The sequence below is a fragment of the Scomber scombrus genome, chromosome 9 (assembly GCF_963691925.1).
Source record: "Scomber scombrus chromosome 9, fScoSco1.1, whole genome shotgun sequence".
NCBI classification, from domain to species: domain Eukaryota; kingdom Metazoa; phylum Chordata; class Actinopteri; order Scombriformes; family Scombridae; genus Scomber; species Scomber scombrus.
The window spans coordinates 24067458-24088267 of NC_084978.1; the positions used below are offsets into that span (position 1 = coordinate 24067458).

Genomic DNA, 20810 nt, shown 5'->3' on the forward strand with positions numbered 1-20810 from the left:
ATGTACAGAGCCAAACCAACATTGAACTCAACCCTCCTATTACTTACTGTGTGCATCCAAAATCTGATATATCATATTCCTCAGTGCCATAGACCTCCATTTTTGACCAAAACTATTAAAAACATATCAGTGATCCACACTGTTACACTAGGTGACATATTCCTTGTCTCTGAAGAGTGTGGTTACTTTGGTTTGTTTACTAAATGCTCGAAAGATTAATAACAGCTTCAACCTTTCACTCTCAGGAAAGTATTTCCATATCAGGAAGAGGCCACCACGAATGTGCAAGGACAAAGTTGTCTTTACAGTAAACTAACACCATTTCATGCTCTTTGTAGGGTTGAAGCTCTGAACCAGACATTGTACATTTCTCCAGTTTAGTACAAAGTCAAAACTTGTATTACACATAACATAATAAGCTTGCAGTGGTGTCAACAGACCTGCATCCTCACACATGCATGGTGGTCCCTTCCTGACACAGAAATACATTCTGAAGAGTTAAAACATGATAGGTGTTGCAGCCATTTCTATACAAACCAAAGTAACCAAATGCTGTTTGGTGATAGGGAACATGTCACCCAGTGCAATGGTGTGGCTTACTGACATGTTATGAATTGTTTTTGGGCAATAATAAAGGTCTACTGCATGGAGGAATAAGATATATCAGGCTTTGGATTCACATGCAATACATGCAAGATGGGTGACCTCATTGTTTGTTTGACTCTGCACAGATATGTTGACCATAAGAAAAATATAAAGCCATATCTTTTAAAACAGACTCCATAATTCTTGTTCATTATTTATTTAGTTTACACCAGTACAAAGTTTACTATTATTATTATTATTTACAGTAGTAGTAGTAGCAGTAGTAGTAGTAGTAGTAGTAGTAGTAACTTCCTTGTAATCTTCTTGGCCTTTGCAGAGTATGCAGCACATCAGTTTTACAGTTCCTCTTTGGGTGAAAGATTTGGCACCTCTTCTGTCTCCCCTGTCTGCAGCCCCATTTGGCTCACAATCAGCATGGTTGGATTAACCTGTATGGAGGCCACAGGGCACAACTCTGCCTCCAAGTCAACAGCATGATTATATTCGTACTATTACTCTGATATATATAGTGCTCCTGCGCTGGAATACTACCCCGTCAAACCTGATTTTGACAAGGCCCCTCAACAACACAAGGTCACAAAAGTAAGGGATAATGTAGAATCTATAGTGTACTTCAGTGGTGCTACTTCCCAAACTATTTTTCAAATGATCAAATGACCAAAGAGAAACTGGACTTTAGATAAACCTGGTGGTTTTGGGGACCCTCAAGGTCTGAAGGCCTGTGGCAGTTGCCTACAATCTGTCCTTATTGCTGAATATCTTTCTGCATCATGCATTGAAACAGGATGTAGATTCTGAATGAAAACTGAACACACTAACATGAAAGTAAATGAAATGAGTGCAGCTCTGTGCTGTGTGTGCTCTCCAGTGTACCCTTCTATCCTTATCACCAGAAAGGTCAAAGAGTAAAATGAGCCAGTTTAAAAGGTTAACGACAGACTGAGATGTCACTTTACTCACTATCACACTATTTGTAGATCTAGAGATAGAAAATGTGTAATTCTCACTGAGCTTTATTGAATATGGCAACTTTTTATATTTAAATAAAACTGCTTCATCATCTGCTGCTAAAATCTAGTATTATATGATATGACATCCTTTTTAATGCACTTGCACCCACTTATATATGCATATTTTCTTGTACAATAACTTAAAATACCAGTAAGCAAACTTTACCATACATGTCAGTAAACTGTATCCATTTGGTTTTACCATCATCCTTTTTTTTTTTTACATTTTCCAACAGATTTGCCATCTCCACCCCTTTGTTCAAATTTGTATGCATCCTCTTTGATTTAAACCTTTTTTTCTTTTTTTTAATTTAATTTAATTTTTTACATTGTTTTAAAGTAAGGTGGAATAAACTATTTTGCTTTGTTTAAAGTTTGGTTTTCTGAATCACAAGCACACACACTTCCTTTTTCTCATTGTGTGTATGCGTTGTTTACAATGATCTATAGTTACTAAATTTATTTTCTTATAGAAAATTCTAGTGGTACACTTGATCTAAAATAAGATCAGCAATGATTTCATGATTATTTTTAGTTAACTTTATTTAGACCGGAAGGATTAATCTACAGTAGGTTTCATTTTTACAAGGTTTCTTCACTATACAGGATAAATTCACACAGTATGAATATGTTAAATACTTTTCACAAACACACTTCTGAAGTAAAATGAATTCTAATGAATAACAGGTAAATTCAGGGTGATGTAGTACTAAAACCTAACAGCAGATGTCATATGAGAGCAGGTAAAGTTGAGGCATCATTCCATTCAGTAAGTAAACAAAAACACTGAGTAAATACAGACAAACAAAAATAATAGTAAATACAGTTGTTTCCACCTCTCAATTTCCATATTTAATACTTTTTCTGGGTTTTTGCCCTCATGCTTCACTGCAGATGAGTACTTTCAGCCTCTGAAATTCGCAGCACAGGGGAGCTGAAGTTGGATGAGCAGGGAGGTAAGTTCTGGGTGCTCAGATAGCTAATCTTCCTGTCACTGTCCTCTCCAGACCCTTCCTCCAGACCGGCCTCTAGTGAGTCTGGACCCCGTGGTTCGCTGCTCGGCTGTGGTGGCGGCACCAGACCGTGCAAGAGGCTGTTCCCTATGTTAGAGCTGCATCTAGCCAAGTTTTCAGTCAGATGCTGCAGGTACACCTCCTCCAGCTGTTTGTCCAGCAGCCCATTCAGCACCGAGTTAGACATGGGCTCCAACCCTGAGCCGGGCAGATCCAGGCTGACATTCACACTGGCCCCCATAACCAGATAACCTTGGTCTGGTATTGATAAAAGAGGCTCACCTTGCATCTCCTGTTGGGCTGCACAAAACTCAGGGGCATTAGGCAGAGTATGCGACCTACGCTGGGTCATGGCAGCTCTCAGTGGGTTGTGGTAGAAGAGGCCTGAGTCAGCCACCTGCAGGTCTGGATACTGATCCAAGAGGCTACAACTGTCTAAGCAGAGTGCAAAGTCAGAGTCCAGGGCGAGCACAGGTGAACAGCCAGGGATTGAGAGGCCTGTAGCACCCTGAGGCAGCACTCTCAATCCACGGGCATGGGTACAGTCTAGCTCTTCCTGTTTTGGACCTGAGTACAAAACATAAACTGGTTATTAAGATGTTTTTAGTTTAATTTAGATCAGTTTGACGTTTGTGCTGTATTGCCTGCTCAATGTAAGATTATATAAGAGAGAAAAGAAAAAAAGCATTTGAGTTAGAGAAACTAGACCATGTTGAGCTTAAGTCTGGAAAGCTAGATTTCACACTACATTTGAGCAAAGCAGTAATAATAAGACTGTTTACCTGCTTCGGCTGAATCTGTCCACACGTCTGTAGAGTTTGAGAGAGCACTGTTTAACGGATCTGTATGGTGAGCGTGTGCCTGTGTTTTGTGCTGCTTAGAAGCAGAGGCAAACTTTCTCTCCTCCCTGTAACGCAGGATTCTCAGAAAACCTTCAGCCAACATGGCACAGGATGACTCTCGTCTTCTTTTGTCTGTACTTCTAGCCCGCGTTGCTTCTTATTGTCAGTCTAGAGCGCTTATGGCAGAGTGTGACTGTGTGTGCAACTGTGTAGATGTGCTGGCCTGTTTCACTTCTGCAACTGAGAACTGGCCCCTCCACCCCCACCACATACTTCCTTATTAATCTATAACTGAAAATCACAGTTTAGAATGAAATGAGAACCGTGCATTTGCATTCGTACACAAGCTGAGAAAGGTTAATATGGTAAGCTGACAGGAGAAGTAGTCAAATACTAAATAAAATAATATATAATGATAAATAAGAGGTGACAAGCAACAATATAAAAATACTCTACTACGTGTAAAAGTCCTGCATTCAAAATACTGCATAATTCGAAGTAGAGAAGTATTGTTAGAAAAATGTAGGGCTTAGTTATCAACTCATACTGTTTGAGGTGGTAGAGCTGCAGCTATTTTTATATATTTTTATGTGTGTTTTTTCCAACTTAGTGGATGGGCCCCTCCAAAGGATCACAAGATCAATCTGAGGTTTGAGAGATGATGAATGGAGTAGTGAAAGAAGAAAGAACTTTTGCTACACAAACATTTCAGTAATCTTGTGTTTTCTGGGGAATATTGGATATGTTTTTATTTTGGTCCTCAAGCAGTTCTTCAAATGGAGCCACCTGACAAATTTAGAGGGAAAATCTCTCTTTGGTGAAAGTGCTCACATCTGCTAACATCAAGCTGATAAAGAGCCCCAAGCAGACAATGCTTTTTGTTAAGGTCACAAGGCAAAATCACTGGGAATCACTGGTAAAATATTAAACAGTGTGTTGTATTTTATGAGTTTATCATATGTCTTTAAACTAAAAATCTTAATCAGAAAAGTACTTGCTCACTATAACCTGAAAAGATAAATGTAGTAAATTAAAAAGTACAGTATTTCACTACATCATTGGAACAAAAAATATTAAGTAGCATTAAAACAGAAATAAAAGTATATCAAAAATAATACTGAAAGTACTGTATTGAATTATTGGTCGTATACTGGTTGAATAACATTTATGGACAATAGGTGTGGAAAGTGGGAGTGACTGCTTCTTGAAAACATGTCCTGCTTCCTCTTTCACAATCACAGATGACATAATAGCTCAGTTTTTATAAGCTATGTTCAATTAAAAGACAATTATATTCTGTAAACTCTAAATCCTTTATTGTACATAAAAATAACAGTTTGTTTAAGGAAGCAGATATAGCAGTAGATATCTAATGTATTTGACCGTATCGTTCTTAAGACTTTTCACAACAAACACCAATGGTAAGGAGCAATGAGTCAGGTTTGCAGTTATATTTTTATTTTATTTTAGGGAAGATATCAACTTATGTAAGACAGGGATTACCGACACAGTGTGAAACGGGATGCTTATAGCAAAATGGAACAGCTGTCCAGCTCCCCTAAATAACTAAACAAAACAAAAAGATGGGAAAAAAACAGCAAATAAAAAAAAACTATTTCACATCAGTTAAGGTTTGCAGACTTGTAAATTTTGTCATTTTTAAACATATATCATCTCGTAGAAAAAAGTTTGCTATTAAAACAGCATTAAGACAATATAATAGTAAATAAAAACATAAAGAATTGGATTGTAATATGTAACTCCTACAGAAAGTGCTGCAGTTTTGGCGATGACGTGACTGACAGGAGCACAATATTTGCATCAATGTTTTCAGGATTCAACAAAGACTGATATTACTATGTACCGATTAAACCTGATGAGTTAAATAAATGGCAGCAACTTCTTTATGATGTAATGTTAACATTAGATGGGGTAATGAGGGCCAAATGATGGGTCTGTTACAATTTTCAAAGTGTGTACGTTTTGTTGAGTCTGATGATGTGTCGAAGCTACACAGAATGTCATTCTGTTTACGTTCATGCTAATGGTTGATTGACATGACATTAGGCCAATAGGCTTAGCAGGCTGAGGTTAATGGGAGGAAGCAGAGCTGTTCTTAAGATACCCATAATGCTCTGCTTTTGTACCTCCTTTCGCTACAGCTGACAAGGCACAACTGAACATAGATTAATAAAAAAAACATACTGAGTTTAGAAAAGAAAAAAAATCCCACAGATTTACAAGTTGAGTGAAATGTTGCTTCAGGTCAGTCTGGGTCCAGGTCTGGGTCTGGGTCTAGGCCTGAGGTCTCAGGTAAAACTGGGTGTAAAGCTACTGCTGTGCTTTCTTTGCTAGAGCCTCGGCCTCCTGGAGAGAAACAGGGGGGAGAAAAGAGGCAGAGAGTGTGTTATATTAAAATGGAGGATATTGGTTTATATATCCCTGCCACAGCAAAGAGGAAACCCCCTTTGTTTCTATGGTAACTGGCACACCTCCCTGCACTTCCTGTTGCGGCAGAGAGGAGGCACCAGTGTGCAGGAGTGAGAGGAAGAGGATAGGAGGCCTGCTTGGGTGTTACGATATCATGAACAGATGTATTATGTAATATGTCGGTTTTCAGAGGATACATATATATTAACAGCACATAAGAAGAGTGTTAGAAGAAATATGGTGAGGCTGTAGGAATATCAAAAGAGAGGACAAGCTATGTGTTTATGTTGGGCTAATTTACCTTCGAGCCTGGGGGAGCAGTCAGCCCTAGAAATGCATACACAGCGTTGTCCTCTCTGGCATCGAAGAAGGCCTCATAGTTCTGGGAAAGACAGAATAAGAGGTGTCAGATCGATGACAGAAAAAGCTCACCTAAATCTGAACTCCAACCTGAGGAATGATAATAGGAAACAGACTTTGGATCGGTGCCTGAGGGCGACAATCTGAGCAGCAAATGAGAGCAAATGAGAAGTCTTTTTGAAAAAAAGTCATTGTGGAGGATGCATTATTTGTCCAAGGACAGGCCTCGGTAGTCAATCTGATAGGAGGGTATTGTCTGTGAGAATGCAACCCAGAGTAAACAAGCTTACAGTCACCCATTTACTGTGGAAGTGTCAGTGCAGTGTCCATCACTCCTTCTCATTCCTGCATGTATTTTCCTTCTTCGCTCCCACACCCACATACCAGCACGAGCACACACACACATAAACAGATTCCTCAAGAAGGCCCTACAGCTGCAAGTATCCTGGGAAATGCTGTTCTCTTTGTCTGTGACATTCAATACAGCCCATCCTGCATGTACAACTTTACTTGCAGCTATCCATTAGCTGCACTGCATGGTGCCTTGGTGCACTCAGACTTAAAGAGATAGTTTGGATTTTTTTGAGGTGGGGTCATATGAGGTAGTTATCCATCCTCAGTGTAACCTGCAGTAGATTTGAGTCAGCACATTTCCAGTTTGGAAAAACAGCCAGTAGCACCGGCACGGAAGCACTGACTGCTGTGGACAGGGCCAGCAGCAAAATGTATTTCAGCTGGATTATCCCTTTAAGGTCCTGTGTCTTTGTTAAGGCAGTGAACTAGCATCTGTGAAACCTGAACAGACAGTCAGGGTACATTGTAAAGGGTTGCTGAGCAGGACCTCAGTCAGATTATTAGAAATACTGAGGTCATAAATTAAAATTCTCCCATCCTAACCCAGTGCCCCAAAATGTATTTCAGTTGCTATCAAAAGTAATGGCTGGTAACATTTCTAATTATTTTTTCTACCTTCATGAACTAAATTTGATTTCCATTCATGATGATTTTAAGGCATGATAGCTTTTTTGGAAAAGTGTTTAATCACTCTCTGCCACAGTTAGATGACAAGATCGATTCCAATGTCATTGCTGTCTGTCAATTATAAAGCTGAAGCTAGGAGACGGTTAGCTTAGCTTAGCATAAAGACAGGTAACGGGAAAACAGCTAGCCTGGCTCTGCCCAAAGGTTAAATCATATATAAAAATTCACCACTAAAACTCACGAATTAAGCTAGGTTTTCTTCTTATTCAACTCTCATAAAACAAAACATATTTCCCACAATGTCAATCCATTCATTCGAATTTTGAAACTTCTTCCACACGGCCAGGATACAATTCTGGTTAAATTTGTTTTATCTTTGTTATATTTTATTTAAATGTGACACTTTTTGTTGTAAAAGTCAAAATTTAAAGCAGCCATAATTGACTTTGCGGCTTCGGGGAAGCGAAACAAGCTTACACATATATTATCATCTTATGTGTTAGCAGCTGCCTATTTACACATCCACCACAACATTTACTTTCATTTGCAATTGTACTTTTGGTCACTAGATGAATATAAGTCCAATATTTGCTCTTCTATCAGCTTTATTTGGATCTCCACCAACTTCTGGGGTAAAAAAATATCTGGCTCTTTAGCTGCTAGATGCTCACAAGCTAGCTGCTAACATTGTCTGTCTGCTGTTTGGTGCTGTTGGGCAGGTAGTTTTTTCATTTAAAAACGGCTGCCTGCTACAGTTGGAAACACGGTTGCTGAATGCAGTGAGACCGAACCTAAAATAGTAAAATTGTGATCATAAAACCAAAACAATAGATTGAAAGGTGCTGATGGGGATAATTATCTGTAGGTTTGTCACAATGAACTATACCTTTTACATTACAATATAAAACATGCATTATGCAGCCTAAAAACATCAGAATCATCATTGAAAACCCACAATGTGTGCTTCATACTGACCCAGCTCAGTGTCTGAGCTATCAGAGCAGCAATTACATGACAATCATTTCCTGTGTGTGTGTGTGTGTTTGTGTGTGTGTGTGTGTGGGTATGACTAAGGGTATTTTCAGGGACACAAACCAGACTTAACACTGGTTGATTGGGGACAACTTGTACAACTGGGGACATAAGGCATGTTCCCAATTGGTAAAAATTGATTTTGGGTCAGTGGTTAAGGTAAGGGTAAGGGTTAGTTGTTGGCAAGCAGTAATGATTATGATTACTTATGATTAAGAGTACTCTCCAGGAAATGAATGTAAATCTATGTAAATACATCCAAAAGTGTCAGAGGTAAGACTGTGAGTGTGTGTGTCAGTGTGTGAGTGAGTGCCTCACCCCGCAATATTTGATTTCATTGAATATCTGTGGGGGGAGAGGGTTCCCCGTGGCCGGCCTGGACTCCTCTGGGACATTCTCTCTCATCCACTTCCTGTTGGCCTCGTTGGCCGCAATGTCACACTCCTCAAACTCGATCTTATTGGCCGCTAGGAAGCCCATCACATCCTGCTGCTGCTTTTTAATCTGCGTTTGGGGGAGATGAGAAAAGGTGATAGGGTGTAAGTTGTCAGACTTGTCAACTTTAGCCGTATGAGGAAACATAAGGTCCGGGGTTCACCATACTCTTATCAGTCTGCTGCAAAAATAAGGACACTTCTTATTCTCTGCTTTGAGGAACTGCACGACAGAAATTGCTGGCTGTTCTGTTACTGAGTTACCACTTGTTTGCTGGCAAGTGAATGAAGTGATAGAAGTACTGAAGAGCGTGAACTCAGGCAAGTACAGATTGTGTTTTATCTGCATGGAAAATGCCAAGATTGGAAAATTGCCCATCACACACTTTCAATTTGAAAGGAAATGTCACTTTAGTGTTTTTCATGGAGGCATTTCAAAAGCATGCAATACACAAAATGTTCTCTTTTTTTCTACAATATAGTGATGGTTTTTCACACAAGGAAAGACTGTGTTGAGGCTTGCTGTCTATTTCTCAGTATGCGATTTTCATACAGACGTCATTATTTTCACCTCTTCTCTCACTTGTCTCATTTGTGTCACTCCTAAAATATTACATCCTGAATGATGCAAAACAATAAGTATAATTTGTCATAATAATAATTTGTCATTTCTGAAAGTAAGCGGCTCTACAACAAAAAATCTACATGAATATCTATTTTTGATGGCACACAATAACCCCTTTCAAAGTGTTTCAGGTGTGGTCCTGAATTATTAGGTCACCAAGTATATCCCAAATACAATCACATACAAAAACATAATAAAGAAGCAACACAATGGGTAAGAAGTATGTGTTTGACTCTCTTTGTTGTTCCTGCTTGTTCCTATTTCTATATGGATGTATGTGTGGAATTTAGTGTATGAAATTATGGCCCAATGGGGTCTCAGTGGGTGTGTGTAAGAGGGAGGATGGCCCTACAAGGCCAGACGGAAACAAAAGCTCCTCTGGGACTCGAGAGGAGGTAACTGGTCAAACACGAGCCAAATAAGGCCTGCTGCAAGGAGACACACATCCAGCCTCAGCTGCACACATATACACACACCTACAGCCAAACTAAGCCAACTTCATGACGACAGGAAACACTACAAACGTCCACTGATGATAATCAATAGACTGTCTTCCTATCAGTGGAGAGACCTCCATGTGAGGGCCCCTCCCAGCTTTATGACATGAAGACGAAACAGGTGGATTATTTAACAGCCATCTGCTGGAACAACACTGAGGCATGCAAATGAGGGAGCTGACAATGCTGGCAGATTAGCAGTTGTACAGTTGAATCATTTAATGGCAGTTGCACTCTGGAGGACAAAGTCCTGAGACCAGCTCTCTCCACCTGCTCTGGAAGCCAGCGTGGGACGGAGCAACCGAGCGGAACGCCATGAGCTCAAACTCACTTTAACTCGCTCTGTCTCTCTAAACACAGACAATCCTCTCTCTGAGGGAAGAATCCTCCCCTTCACTCTCACCCCCCCCCCCCCCCCCCCCCCCCCCCCCCCCCCCCCCAAAGTATGTGACTCACATTTGCATTGTAGATATGAAGCTGATCTCTTTATCAAAAGCGACAAAGTAACCAACTATAGCTAAAGTTGTTACATTGACAAGTTAAATATACTTTTCTCCTTTCATTTGTTGCACTCTGGCTATTCCCTCTTCCCTCAACAAGCCTGCATTGTACTGTTGCCAAGCAAAATTAATTTGTCCGGGAAACTGGCCTCATGCCATCTGCCCCCAACTCTAATTGCACAGTGAGGGGCTCCCAGCTCTGCCCGTTTAGCCCTTTTCATTGCTCATGGTGTCTTGAGTGGAACTCCTGGTGATTTTTATGTGGAAGGAAACTGACTGTCCGTGGCTTTGGGTGTGGTAATAAACAACTACTCTTCTCTTGTTGCCTTGTATTTTCACTCCTTATCTGTCTCCCTGGAATGCCACAAAATATTAGAGACAAGAGAGAGCTGAGTCAGAGTGTGGCCTGAAGCCAGTCTACAGGCAGTAGAAGTTTTAATTTCCATGATCTCTCAATACCTAAGTATTTGTCTGGGTATGCAAAGGACACTGGGCTTAACATAATACAAATGCAGGAGACACATTTTCTATTTGTTTTGTCCACACATGGGTCAGGAGGTAACTTAGTAGTAGTATAGTAACTGATTTTTGCCATGTTAGCAGCATGGCTTTATAGATGGCAATGTTGGTGTGTCAGTCAGTCCACCACTGTGGTGATTTATGTTCAGGACTATTGGATGGATTGGGTGAAATCTTGTACAGACACCAATAATGGATGAAGCCTGCTGATTTAGGTGATCCTGATATATGTTTCCTCTATAGTCTACCAGCAGATCAAAATGTTCACTTATGCTGTAAAATATCTCAGTATATATTAGATGGATTGGTACAATGTTTGTGCAGACATTCATGGTTCCTAGATGATGAAGTTTGGTGATCAGGTCACTGTATCCAACACTTTGGTTTATGACCAAACGCCTATAAAACTAACGGCACTCTTATCAGCCAAAGTAATACTTTGTGTTTAGTACTTGCTAATTAGCCAAAGTTAGCATGTTAACATTGTCACTGTGAGTATGAAAGCATACTGACATTAGCAGAGTACCACTGTGCCAAATGCTGCTAGTGTGGTTCTTATGTAATGAATTAGGACCATGAAAATGTTGTAAACTGTGACTCACAGAGAAGCTTAATGACCTCATTTCAAATGTTTTGTCCTAATTTTGGTGCTTTAACAAACTGAAACAGACATTGAGAATCATTTACTAACTTTTGGGTTTTTTTTGGTAACATAGATCTGGTATTTACTGCACACTCATACTGTGATGATACTGCAGCAATCACTGGATGATCCACAAAAGTTAGTAAGTCTGGAATGATTACGGGTGCATTTAGTTATTGATGCAACAATATGGGCGGTTATCTGCACTCCAGAAGGCTTCTGATTCATACACTGACTGACATTGTAAAACTACATTTTGACCAGCAGTTCAAGCTTCCAAAGTATTTGTTGATAAGAATTAAACAACATATCCAAAGCCTCTCAGGTTGAAGAGGTTGCACTATGTTATTGTTATTGTTGCCCATGTGGAGAAGGAATCTGCACCAAATGCTCTTTGGCCTCCACATTATCATCATTTGAGTGTTGTAGAGGCATTGCAGTGAGAACTCATCCAGACCTGACCAATCCCTTAAAAAGGTCAGGCATTAAAAGCTGCCAGACAATGGCAGGCATTGATTGGATGGACTGTATGCACAACACAGGCTTGGATCAATATGCTGGACACTGATTCAATCAGTGATGTCAGCTGAGGCTGGGAGTTAATTCACATTCAATTCACTCAAAACACATGTAAACTGAAAATGTTTCAGTAATATTTAAAAAACTGAATGCCCTTTTTTCTCCTGTTTCAAAACAGGAAAATCCACTCTGTGGACTAAAGGAAACATTAATCAGACCACAGCCATGTGTGTTTATAAGGGATAAAGGTTTTGTCTTGATTAGATCAAGTCTGATTGGTACTGCAAACAGACTTACTGGAATTTTAGCAACAACAGTAGCCTCCGCCCAATCCTGAGCTCAGTCAGCATTACAGCATTGGTACAAAGAGCCTCACACTGCTGCTCTGGCTGGGCTCTCTAACTGCTGCCAAAAGGTGAAAAAACAGCAAAAGGCCCAACCTGACCTACTACACAAATTCAAGCCTAACCTATGAACCCTGATGCTACACTCTAGAAATAGACATAGAAACCATAACACTTGCACTTGGACAAATACACTTACACTATCTGTACACAATCACACCAAAAAAAGTTATACCCTGCTCTTAGTCGGTTAGTTAGTTAGTTACTTATTGTGGCAATAAGGAACTTGCATAATAGTGTTACAGTCCATAAAGGGAAATAAGGCAGTAAATGTGTGCTGTAGTGCCGGGCGTTGTTTGTGGCTGTGTCTACTGACATCCACAGTCTGCACCCACTGCCACAGGCGTGTATGTACTACATTTACATGTGTGTATTTAAAAGAAAGTCCCTATTTGCTATTCAAATTAGTTTCTGGCCTGTAACCCAAAAACCAGGTGAAACAAAAGATACAGTATGTAGGAATATCATACGAGTGTGATTTTCTTTTAAAGTTACTGAATGGCTTTCTTTAGGCTACAGCTGAAGCTTATATTAAGATATGGTTACACACAGTAGTACAACCTAATCTTTACAAAGGCAAAGGCAATGCCAGTAACTCTAGAAGTTTATCTCCAGAATTCACAGTGCGTCAAAACACCATCTTTTCACTCTACTTCTTAAAGAAGTTGAAATATGATGATGTCAGTTTGCAGGGATGCCACCCTCCACAAGGGACCAGCACAGGTCAGGGGTCAGGGGAGAACTAAGCTGCCAATCAGTGCTTTGCTCAGGGACACTTCATAAAGAGACATAGCTGATGGTTGAGATAATTACTCCTTTTGTGAAGTTTATAATGTTATTCTTTGTACCAGAAAAGTGTTGATTCACCTCTATAATGATTTGTGACGCTGCATTTTGTGTTGCTGTGCTAACCAGCATTAAATCATGAGGTGTTTTTTTTTTTTTTTTTTTTTTTTTTTTTTTTTTTACATCAAACTACAACTAAAAAGTAGTATTTATAGCAGCACTTTAGTACTGGATTGCAATAACTGTTCCAGTAATTTAGGGCTGCTATTATTTCCATTATGGATGAATTTGTCCATTATTTTCTTGATTCATTGTTTATTCAATAAATCGTTAAATGTGCATTATAATTTCCCTCAGCCCAAGAAAAAGTATTAAAATGTCCTGTACAGTCTGAAACCCAAAGATATTCCGTTTGTTGTCATATAAGACACATAAAAGTAGCAATTCTTCACATTTGAGAGACTGGAACCAGAGAATTATTTCCATTTTTGGTTTGAAAAATGACTAAAATGATTAAAGTAGATGCCTAATAGACTGATAAATTATTCAAATAATCCTTGCAGCTCTATTCATGCTATCATGTCAACAGTAGAAGGCATGGAGAAAGAGGTACCTCAGTTTCTCTTTATGTTTCATTACTAAACAGTGCATCACTCTAACTGGCCTATATGCATTAGTTTACATATTTATTGAATCAGCTGTGGTTGCCTTATATCAAATTAATAAATAAAACTACATAAAACCACTTCTGATAACTTGCTGTTATGTGGATCAAATTCTGCATGAAATAACTCAAAGCTATAAATGTGCTCTGACATACAATCCGTACGAGACGCACACAACACAACTTAATGTCTCTAGAAAGTGCAGCTGTCTGAATAATGCTGACTGAAGTGAGTGTGATACATCCCTCTGGCTGACTTTACACAGACTCTCCCACTGACCTGCAATCATTCCCTCGGCGGAGCGAAGGCTTTAAATGTTGCTTTTGAAATACTGACTGTTGCTCTGTTCACATACTCAGCTAGACTGGAGCGATTAGCGGCCGCAGACGTTGCTGCATAGTGGAGTGAAATCACATTGTTTCGTAGCCACTGATGCAATCTAACTGCAAGCCTGGTGAGAGCAGATGGTTTCGGTCGTAATTTGTCATTCAGCTGCTTCTCACTCATCGGACTACAAATGTACACTATTAAGAAAAGCACGCAGAGACATTTTAAAATAAACAGTGCATAATTCAGGCGTGCAGTAAGTCCCATTAACTTTGTGACGTAATATCTAAATCAATCCAAAGAAACCACCACACCAGAGCAAATCAAGATAAAACAGCAGCCAGTGGCGCTACTGCTCTAAAAACAGATGCAGAATGGAGATGATGATAATGTGAGTAGAAGTGTGTCTGTGCAACATATAAGAGCACGTAAGCTCATCCGCTTAGTCTATGCAATTCTAACAGACTATACTAGAGACAAATCAATCAATAAGCAGTAATGCATTTTCCCAGCAGACAGGCTCCAGCACGGTGATGGCATCACTGGCTCTCAACTCCAACCACTCTGACATTACAGGGATGGTCCTGTCCGGTAAGACTGCCGCTGCTTAGCCGTTGCAAATGTCATTTACTGTAAGGGCAATAAAGTTACTGAGTGCAGTCCGGCTGAAAAGAGCCTCTGTGCTCGATCACTTCCTCTGTGTTTGAGCTGCTAGAACAAGCTGCCAAATTTAGGGTGAATCATCCTTAAGGTGATGTAAAACTTACGTGACATGAATTGACAATTTGTGCAGTGATTATGAGTAAATATGGATATTTCAGTACAGTAGTGGATACTATTCATGTTGCATTTCCATCTGAAGTCTTTCAAATTTGACACTGAGTGGAGGCTGGTGATACTTTGCATCATATATTGTGTTAAGAATCTTGCAGCAGCTGCAATTCAGATGTATTTGATTTCAAGAATAACAAGTTAGAGCCAGAATTCAATATTCAATGCACTTCTATAGTAAGAAAAAAAGCACCAGAATTACTGATCCAGACCTCCAGCTAGTTTTAAACTGAGCATAGCCTTAGTGTTCTTGGGCTGCAGCTGCATGACTAAAAAGGGGGCCCCGGAGAATTGCATCACCGTCATTCCTCTAAACTGAAGGAGGCTGCAGGATAGTGGGAGAAACACTAAAAAACTACTTTACAGAGCAAGTCAACAGATCACAGCTGCTCCCCTTATAAAACACACAAACTCCCTAAGCAGGGAATTTTAAGTATATTCATTGATTCTTTTTTTTTTTTTGCTGCATAACTTTCTTGTTTTTCAGCCTGGTTTCAAAAAAAGCGTCATTTCAGGAAATAATGTGACAAACCACAGCTTAGAAAGAAGTGCGGCTGCTCTGTTACCAGCCACTCATTTCCTCCCTGTCTCTTACTCAGTGATAAAGTTACAGGAAGAAAGGCATAGAGGGGAGATAGACAGACTCCATCTGTGCCCGAAGTCCTGAAGAGGGCAGAGCAGCATGTTTAGTGATGAGTCAGACCACTCCAGACTGAGAGGATGACAGCCCGGTGGACATCAGTTAGTGAGTTCATTAAAAGTTCAGCTCTCTTTCTGCTGCCTAACAAGCTGCAGCAGAGCTCTGGATGCTGCAGATGCACTATAATAACAACAGCTGAAACCTCACACACAGAAAAGCCATTCTTTTAATCCCTTACCGAAGTGGATCCGGAGGACGATGCTATGTACACTTTGATCACCATGTTAAATCCCTGACGCTGAAGTCCGGTAAAAGGCGGTGGTTGTTTTCGTTTACTCTGCTCCTTGCAGACACTTTGCAGGCGGATTGCTCGGCAGTGGCACAGAAACAACAACAAAAGTTCCCAGGCTGAGACGCTGTCTGTCTGTTGTAGGCAGCGCCGACAATCTGCGCAAATGCTTCTGTTCTCAGCACTGGATGGAGCTTTGCATTCCTCCTCCGCCTCTACTCTGCCTCCCCGCCCCTAAGAGTCTCTCTCTCTCTCTCTCGCTCTCTCCCTCCCTCTCCCTCTGTGTGTGTGTGCAGAGCGCGCACACGGTGGCACGTACACGCACACACAGAGGCAATAGGCCTATCATAATGGCAAAGAGAGCAGGGTTATATTGTCTGAGTGTTTCAGCATCGACCCCATTGTCTGCCTGCCCACGCTATTGTTCTTTTTTTGTGTGTAACTTTTGCGAATATGCGCACTTTGCAGGTGATTCATTAAACGCAGGTGTGTTTGTGTTGTAGCGGAGAATACAAATAGATCAATTCTGCTGTGATTTTTATTTATTTATTTATTTTGGGAACACTTTGTGTGAGCTTTTTGTGTAACAGCACAGCCAGTGGAAGCGCCGTCTTGAGCAGCCACATTCATTATTAGACGGGCTTTGTAGGCCCCCTGCAGGCGTCTGGGGCAGACGACGCGTAAGGTTTTTTTTTACTGAAACGAATTTAGGGAAAGCCGACTGACAAACAAAAAAAAATGTGTCGGTAGAGGAGTGGGCGCCATATTGGACTCAAACACGAAGTGAATTTACGGTGAAATGTCTCCCTGCCGGGCGCTGCAGATGTGAGTGCTGCTCTTTTAGAACAGCCAGCGAGGATGCATGGCTTTACACAGAGGCATGTTGCCTGCCGCCGGGGCCTGTATAACGGGGCGTACAGGTTAACCGTGCGGCCTCTCTCTCTCACACACACACATACACAGTAACTGAACACACTCGTGTGCAAGGCAATATGTCTCTCTCGAATTCTATCCTTTCCTTCTTGCAAGCCTTCCTCCCCATCTCACCCTGCAAGAAGCCATTCGCACAGACCCCAGAACATCACCGGCTTCTAAAATTCCAAGTGTTCTGCAGCCCCGAATGGCGTCACCTGATTGGCCGAGAGCCTATCAATCATGCGTTTAGCCGCACCCCTCCCCCCATTCAACCACTCGCCTCTCTGTTCAGTGTGTTTACTACACTGCCGAGCATAAGGGAGACACTCGTCTTCACATGCACTGATCCCACTGAGAAAAACAGTTTTTAGTTGTATTTGTAAGAAAACCTCCAAGAGATCAACATGCCCAAGAGAAAGGTACGTATTCTCAAAATAATAAAAATAGTTTGAGGGGGAAATCAGCTATTAATGCAATGCAAACGATTGTGAAGACATCCCTCTGAGACATTACTCAATTATAACGCAGCGTATAGATGTCATATATCGCTGGTAATTTTTGCCTATTTTCTAGATATAATGTACATTTTTTGTGTGTTAGAATGAATATTTTCCGGCTCGGACTCGTCCATTAAAACGCGTTTTCGTGCCAGAGCCGCTGTCCTTTGGAGAGTCAGAAGTCTCTTTCGGTCTCCATGCAGTTAAAGCACAAGCAGCAGCCATGCTTTGCAGCTCTTGTCCACCTTCGTCTCCGACCTACCGAGAACAAACGCTTCACTTATCGCCATTCGGCCACCAAACCGCCTCAAAGTGCCACCAGAAAATACATCAGTGCCTTTTCTTTGCATTTTGGCCACAAAAACAAACATTCGCCGTCTCGTTTCGGTAAAATTATATATTTTCTCTCTTTGTTCATAGTCCCAAATGGCTGCGATGGCGTGGCTCTGCCGCTCGGTGGCGCCCGTGAGCCCCGCAGGTCCCTCCCCCTTCTCAGAGACTCCCGCGCCAGCTTTCAAATCTGAGCTCCATGCATTGAATGAGAGAAAGAGATGGGGGAGTGAAAGGGAAAAGCAGGGTCTGGGCTCTCAAAATATGTCCCCAGGGGCCCACATGGCTTAGCTCTCACAGCCCATTCCTGAAATTAAGCATTAGCTATTTATTTCTGGGCTGCAATCCATTAAAACTACCTGTATTTGAAAAAAAATAGTGTTTTCGTATGAAACTGAAAAGTTTTTTCAACAGGTTTGTGATTAAGTGTAATAAGTGCCTGAAGCATTTAGCAGCTGTTTCTTGTTCTTATAAACACCGGTTAAACTCTTAATAATGCTATTTTTTCTTTTTTCCATCCTAACCTGTTATTTTTGTGTTTTTCAGTCACAGGGAACAGAAGGAGGAGACAAGGAGGAGGTAAGAGTTGGGAAAGTTAAGCAACAACATATACATGTGATTAGAATTAAAATGTAATCACTATCAGGGGTATGTGAGGGCTTAATCATGAAGAAAGTGCTTTTTATATTCAATTCAGATGTGTGTTTCCTGAATACAATCCCAATGTGAATAAACCCCCCTCGGTGATAACAATCTTTGTTCTGTTTCAGCCCCAGAGGAGATCAGCTCGGTTATCAGCGGTAAGAAGACACACAAACAAACTTATTTAACATGATCAGATATGGTTAATGAACATGTAAAAAGTAGTAAATGCTTAAAAGTAGTTAACCGAAAACTAACTATACAAAACCACTCGGATAATCAAAAGCACACATTAAACTTGGTTTCACTCTTAATAAACACTCATATTAGATTTCTAGCAACACTAAACTGCAAAACATGTAATTTATTACATTATTAAGCTTGAAACTTGGTCTACAACATTCATGTAGTGTATTAGGTTGCGGGAAAGTTGACACAAATACATGAGAATTGATATAATTGCTTATTCCACAAGTAAAACTAGATTTAGAAACGTTTCAGAAAGCAAAAGCGGCAGGACTGGACATTAAAAACATCTGCACAAGTATCTACTTGCAGTACTGACTAACTGCCTTTAATGGCATAATGGCGGTTGTCAGAATGATTACTGTTTAATATTTTAATATGGTCTAATGTCCTTAATAAACCTTTAATGAGAGCCATAAAAATGATATACGGGTGTTTATTAAAGGTTTCCTTTAAGAAAACACACTTCAGGCTTTTTGTTCTTTGCCACTCATTTAAAGAATTGTGTTACAGTAGGCAAAGTTCTCCCAGAGTGCTCAGAAACATGAGAACATTTTATAAATTAGCATAGAAAGTACTGTTGTCTTAAAGTTAAACTGTTTGTTAATCTCTCCCTCTCTGTTCACAGAAACCGGCCCCACCCAAGCCGGAACCAAAGGTCAAGAAGGCAGCAAAGGTAGGAGACATTGGCCAGCCCATGAGCGAGTGACAAAGCGGGATAAGACACAGGTAGCGTTTAAATATTCATCCGTCTAACAGCTCGTTCTGTTGCCCGTTTACAGAAAGAAAAGGCTGTGAACGATAAGAAGGAGGACAAGAAGACCAAGAAGGCAAAGGAGAATGCCGAGGCAGAGGCAAACGAGGAAAACCACTCTGAGAACGGAGACGCCAAGACCAACGAGGTGAGCGGACTTTAAAAAGTTCTTAATCACAGGAAAAGTTGGTTATTGTAGTCTTGAAACAAGCAGTATCATCTTCAAGATAGTTCAAAGTTTTGACTTTCTCTCCTCGCTTTTGTCCTACAGGTGGAGGCAGCCCCTGAGGAGGCCAAGGAGGAGGCCAAGTCCGAGTAGCACCACTGCCCAAGCTTCCTCCTCCTCTACAATCCCTCCCCCCGAACCCCCCCAGCCAGCCAGCCAGCCCCCCCAAGTCTCTCACATGGTTTCCCTCCAAGGCGTATTGTTAACAGAGGAATATTTTTATCAATGATTTTATAAGTATCCGTACAGATTTTTAGCACAAAAAGCAAAGCTGATTATGGAGCGCCTTGCAGATTTGCAGTGGTCATATCAAGTGTCTGCAAGCAAGATGAACACACTAAAATCTTTTTTAAATGGCATTTCATGATTGTTAAAGGCTTGTTTGGTGTAGAAAGTGTGTCCCTGCCGGATTGGCTATGTTGTGAGTTGTGTATTCCTGTGTTTTTCTCCTCCCCAATCTTCCCTCTTATCCCTCCTCCACAGATTAGACCTTCCTCTCCTACAGTTCAGCCTTTTATCCATGTTTTATTAACGGTTCAGCCATGTTAATGTGGGTGATTATTTTAGACCTCTAAATGTGCAGTGAGTTCCCTTTGCTTCTGTCTCACGGTCTTTTTTTTTTTTTCATTGAAATCGTGTTTTAAAAAAAAATATGCGTGTGAAGCGTGTTGTCCATAAGAAAGAGGAAGACGAACATGTGAAACATTCCGGGAACAGTGATGCCTCCGACCCGTCTCCTAGACGACCCTGCGTGTAAAGAAGAGAAAAAAAACAAAAAAAAAACACAGCTCCTGCTCCATCCACGCTGTCGTGTCAGCTTTTCTAAACACTCTGGTTTTTTTAAAACAATTGAATTTGGAAACCTTCTCTGACAAATGCAGGTGTCTGGTCCCTCTCTTATGTTCTGAAATTCTCTTAATAAAAAGAAGTCCTGGGAATTTTCCTCGAATCTGTGTCTCGAGTTTGTTTCTTTAACAGTGATAGAAGTTGGATCTTCCACATAAAATTCCAGCAGTCACTTTGTAAGCAAAGGCCTGTGCTAAACCTAGCCCTTAATGCAGTTTTCATTATTTACAACATGTAAGAGCATTTCAGTGTTTATCTGTACAAGGAGATGTGTAATCAGACATTTAAAGCACATGCTCCCATTCATTTTAATAGACGTGGGACATAGAATAGGATTTCAGACTGTTGCTGTGACCTCTCACTAATTGAAACATGCCAGTAATGTATTTACACTGCAGACC

General features: G+C 40.6%; 3 protein-coding genes across 4 annotated transcripts; 1 reads left to right on the top strand and 2 right to left on the bottom strand.

Annotated features, from left to right (window-relative positions):
* Window positions 1-2460: 2460 nt before the first annotated feature.
* si:dkey-237j10.2 (uncharacterized protein LOC568721 homolog) lies at window positions 2461-3630 on the bottom strand. Its single transcript, XM_062426035.1, has 2 exons — window positions 3412-3630; window positions 2461-3196 (listed from the first exon to the last, which is right to left on the bottom strand). Exons 1-2 carry the CDS (start codon window positions 3572-3574, stop codon window positions 2502-2504), a joined length of 858 nt encoding a protein of 285 aa, XP_062282019.1. The 5' UTR covers window positions 3575-3630; the 3' UTR covers window positions 2461-2501.
* A 1275-nt stretch (window positions 3631-4905) lies between these two features.
* Window positions 4906-17965, bottom strand: sh3bgrl (SH3 domain binding glutamate-rich protein like). Of its 2 annotated transcripts, none has more exons than XM_062425384.1 (4): window positions 17703-17965; window positions 8593-8778; window positions 6203-6283; window positions 4906-5838 (listed from the first exon to the last, which is right to left on the bottom strand). In XM_062425384.1, exons 1-4 carry the CDS (start codon window positions 17781-17783, stop codon window positions 5803-5805), a joined length of 384 nt encoding a protein of 127 aa, XP_062281368.1. In that variant the 5' UTR covers window positions 17784-17965; the 3' UTR covers window positions 4906-5802. The 2 variants fall into 2 exon arrangements, with proteins under 2 accessions (XP_062281368.1, XP_062281369.1); XM_062425385.1 differs by lacking the exon at window positions 17703-17965 and adding an exon at window positions 15903-16122.
* Window positions 17150-20512, top strand: hmgn6 (high mobility group nucleosome binding domain 6). The gene is made up of 6 exons (XM_062425386.1): window positions 17150-17287; window positions 18242-18274; window positions 18466-18495; window positions 19212-19259; window positions 19366-19485; window positions 19609-20512. Exons 1-6 carry the CDS (start codon window positions 17273-17275, stop codon window positions 19654-19656), a joined length of 294 nt encoding a protein of 97 aa, XP_062281370.1. The 5' UTR covers window positions 17150-17272; the 3' UTR covers window positions 19657-20512.
* The last annotated feature ends 298 nt before the right edge of the window (window positions 20513-20810 follow it).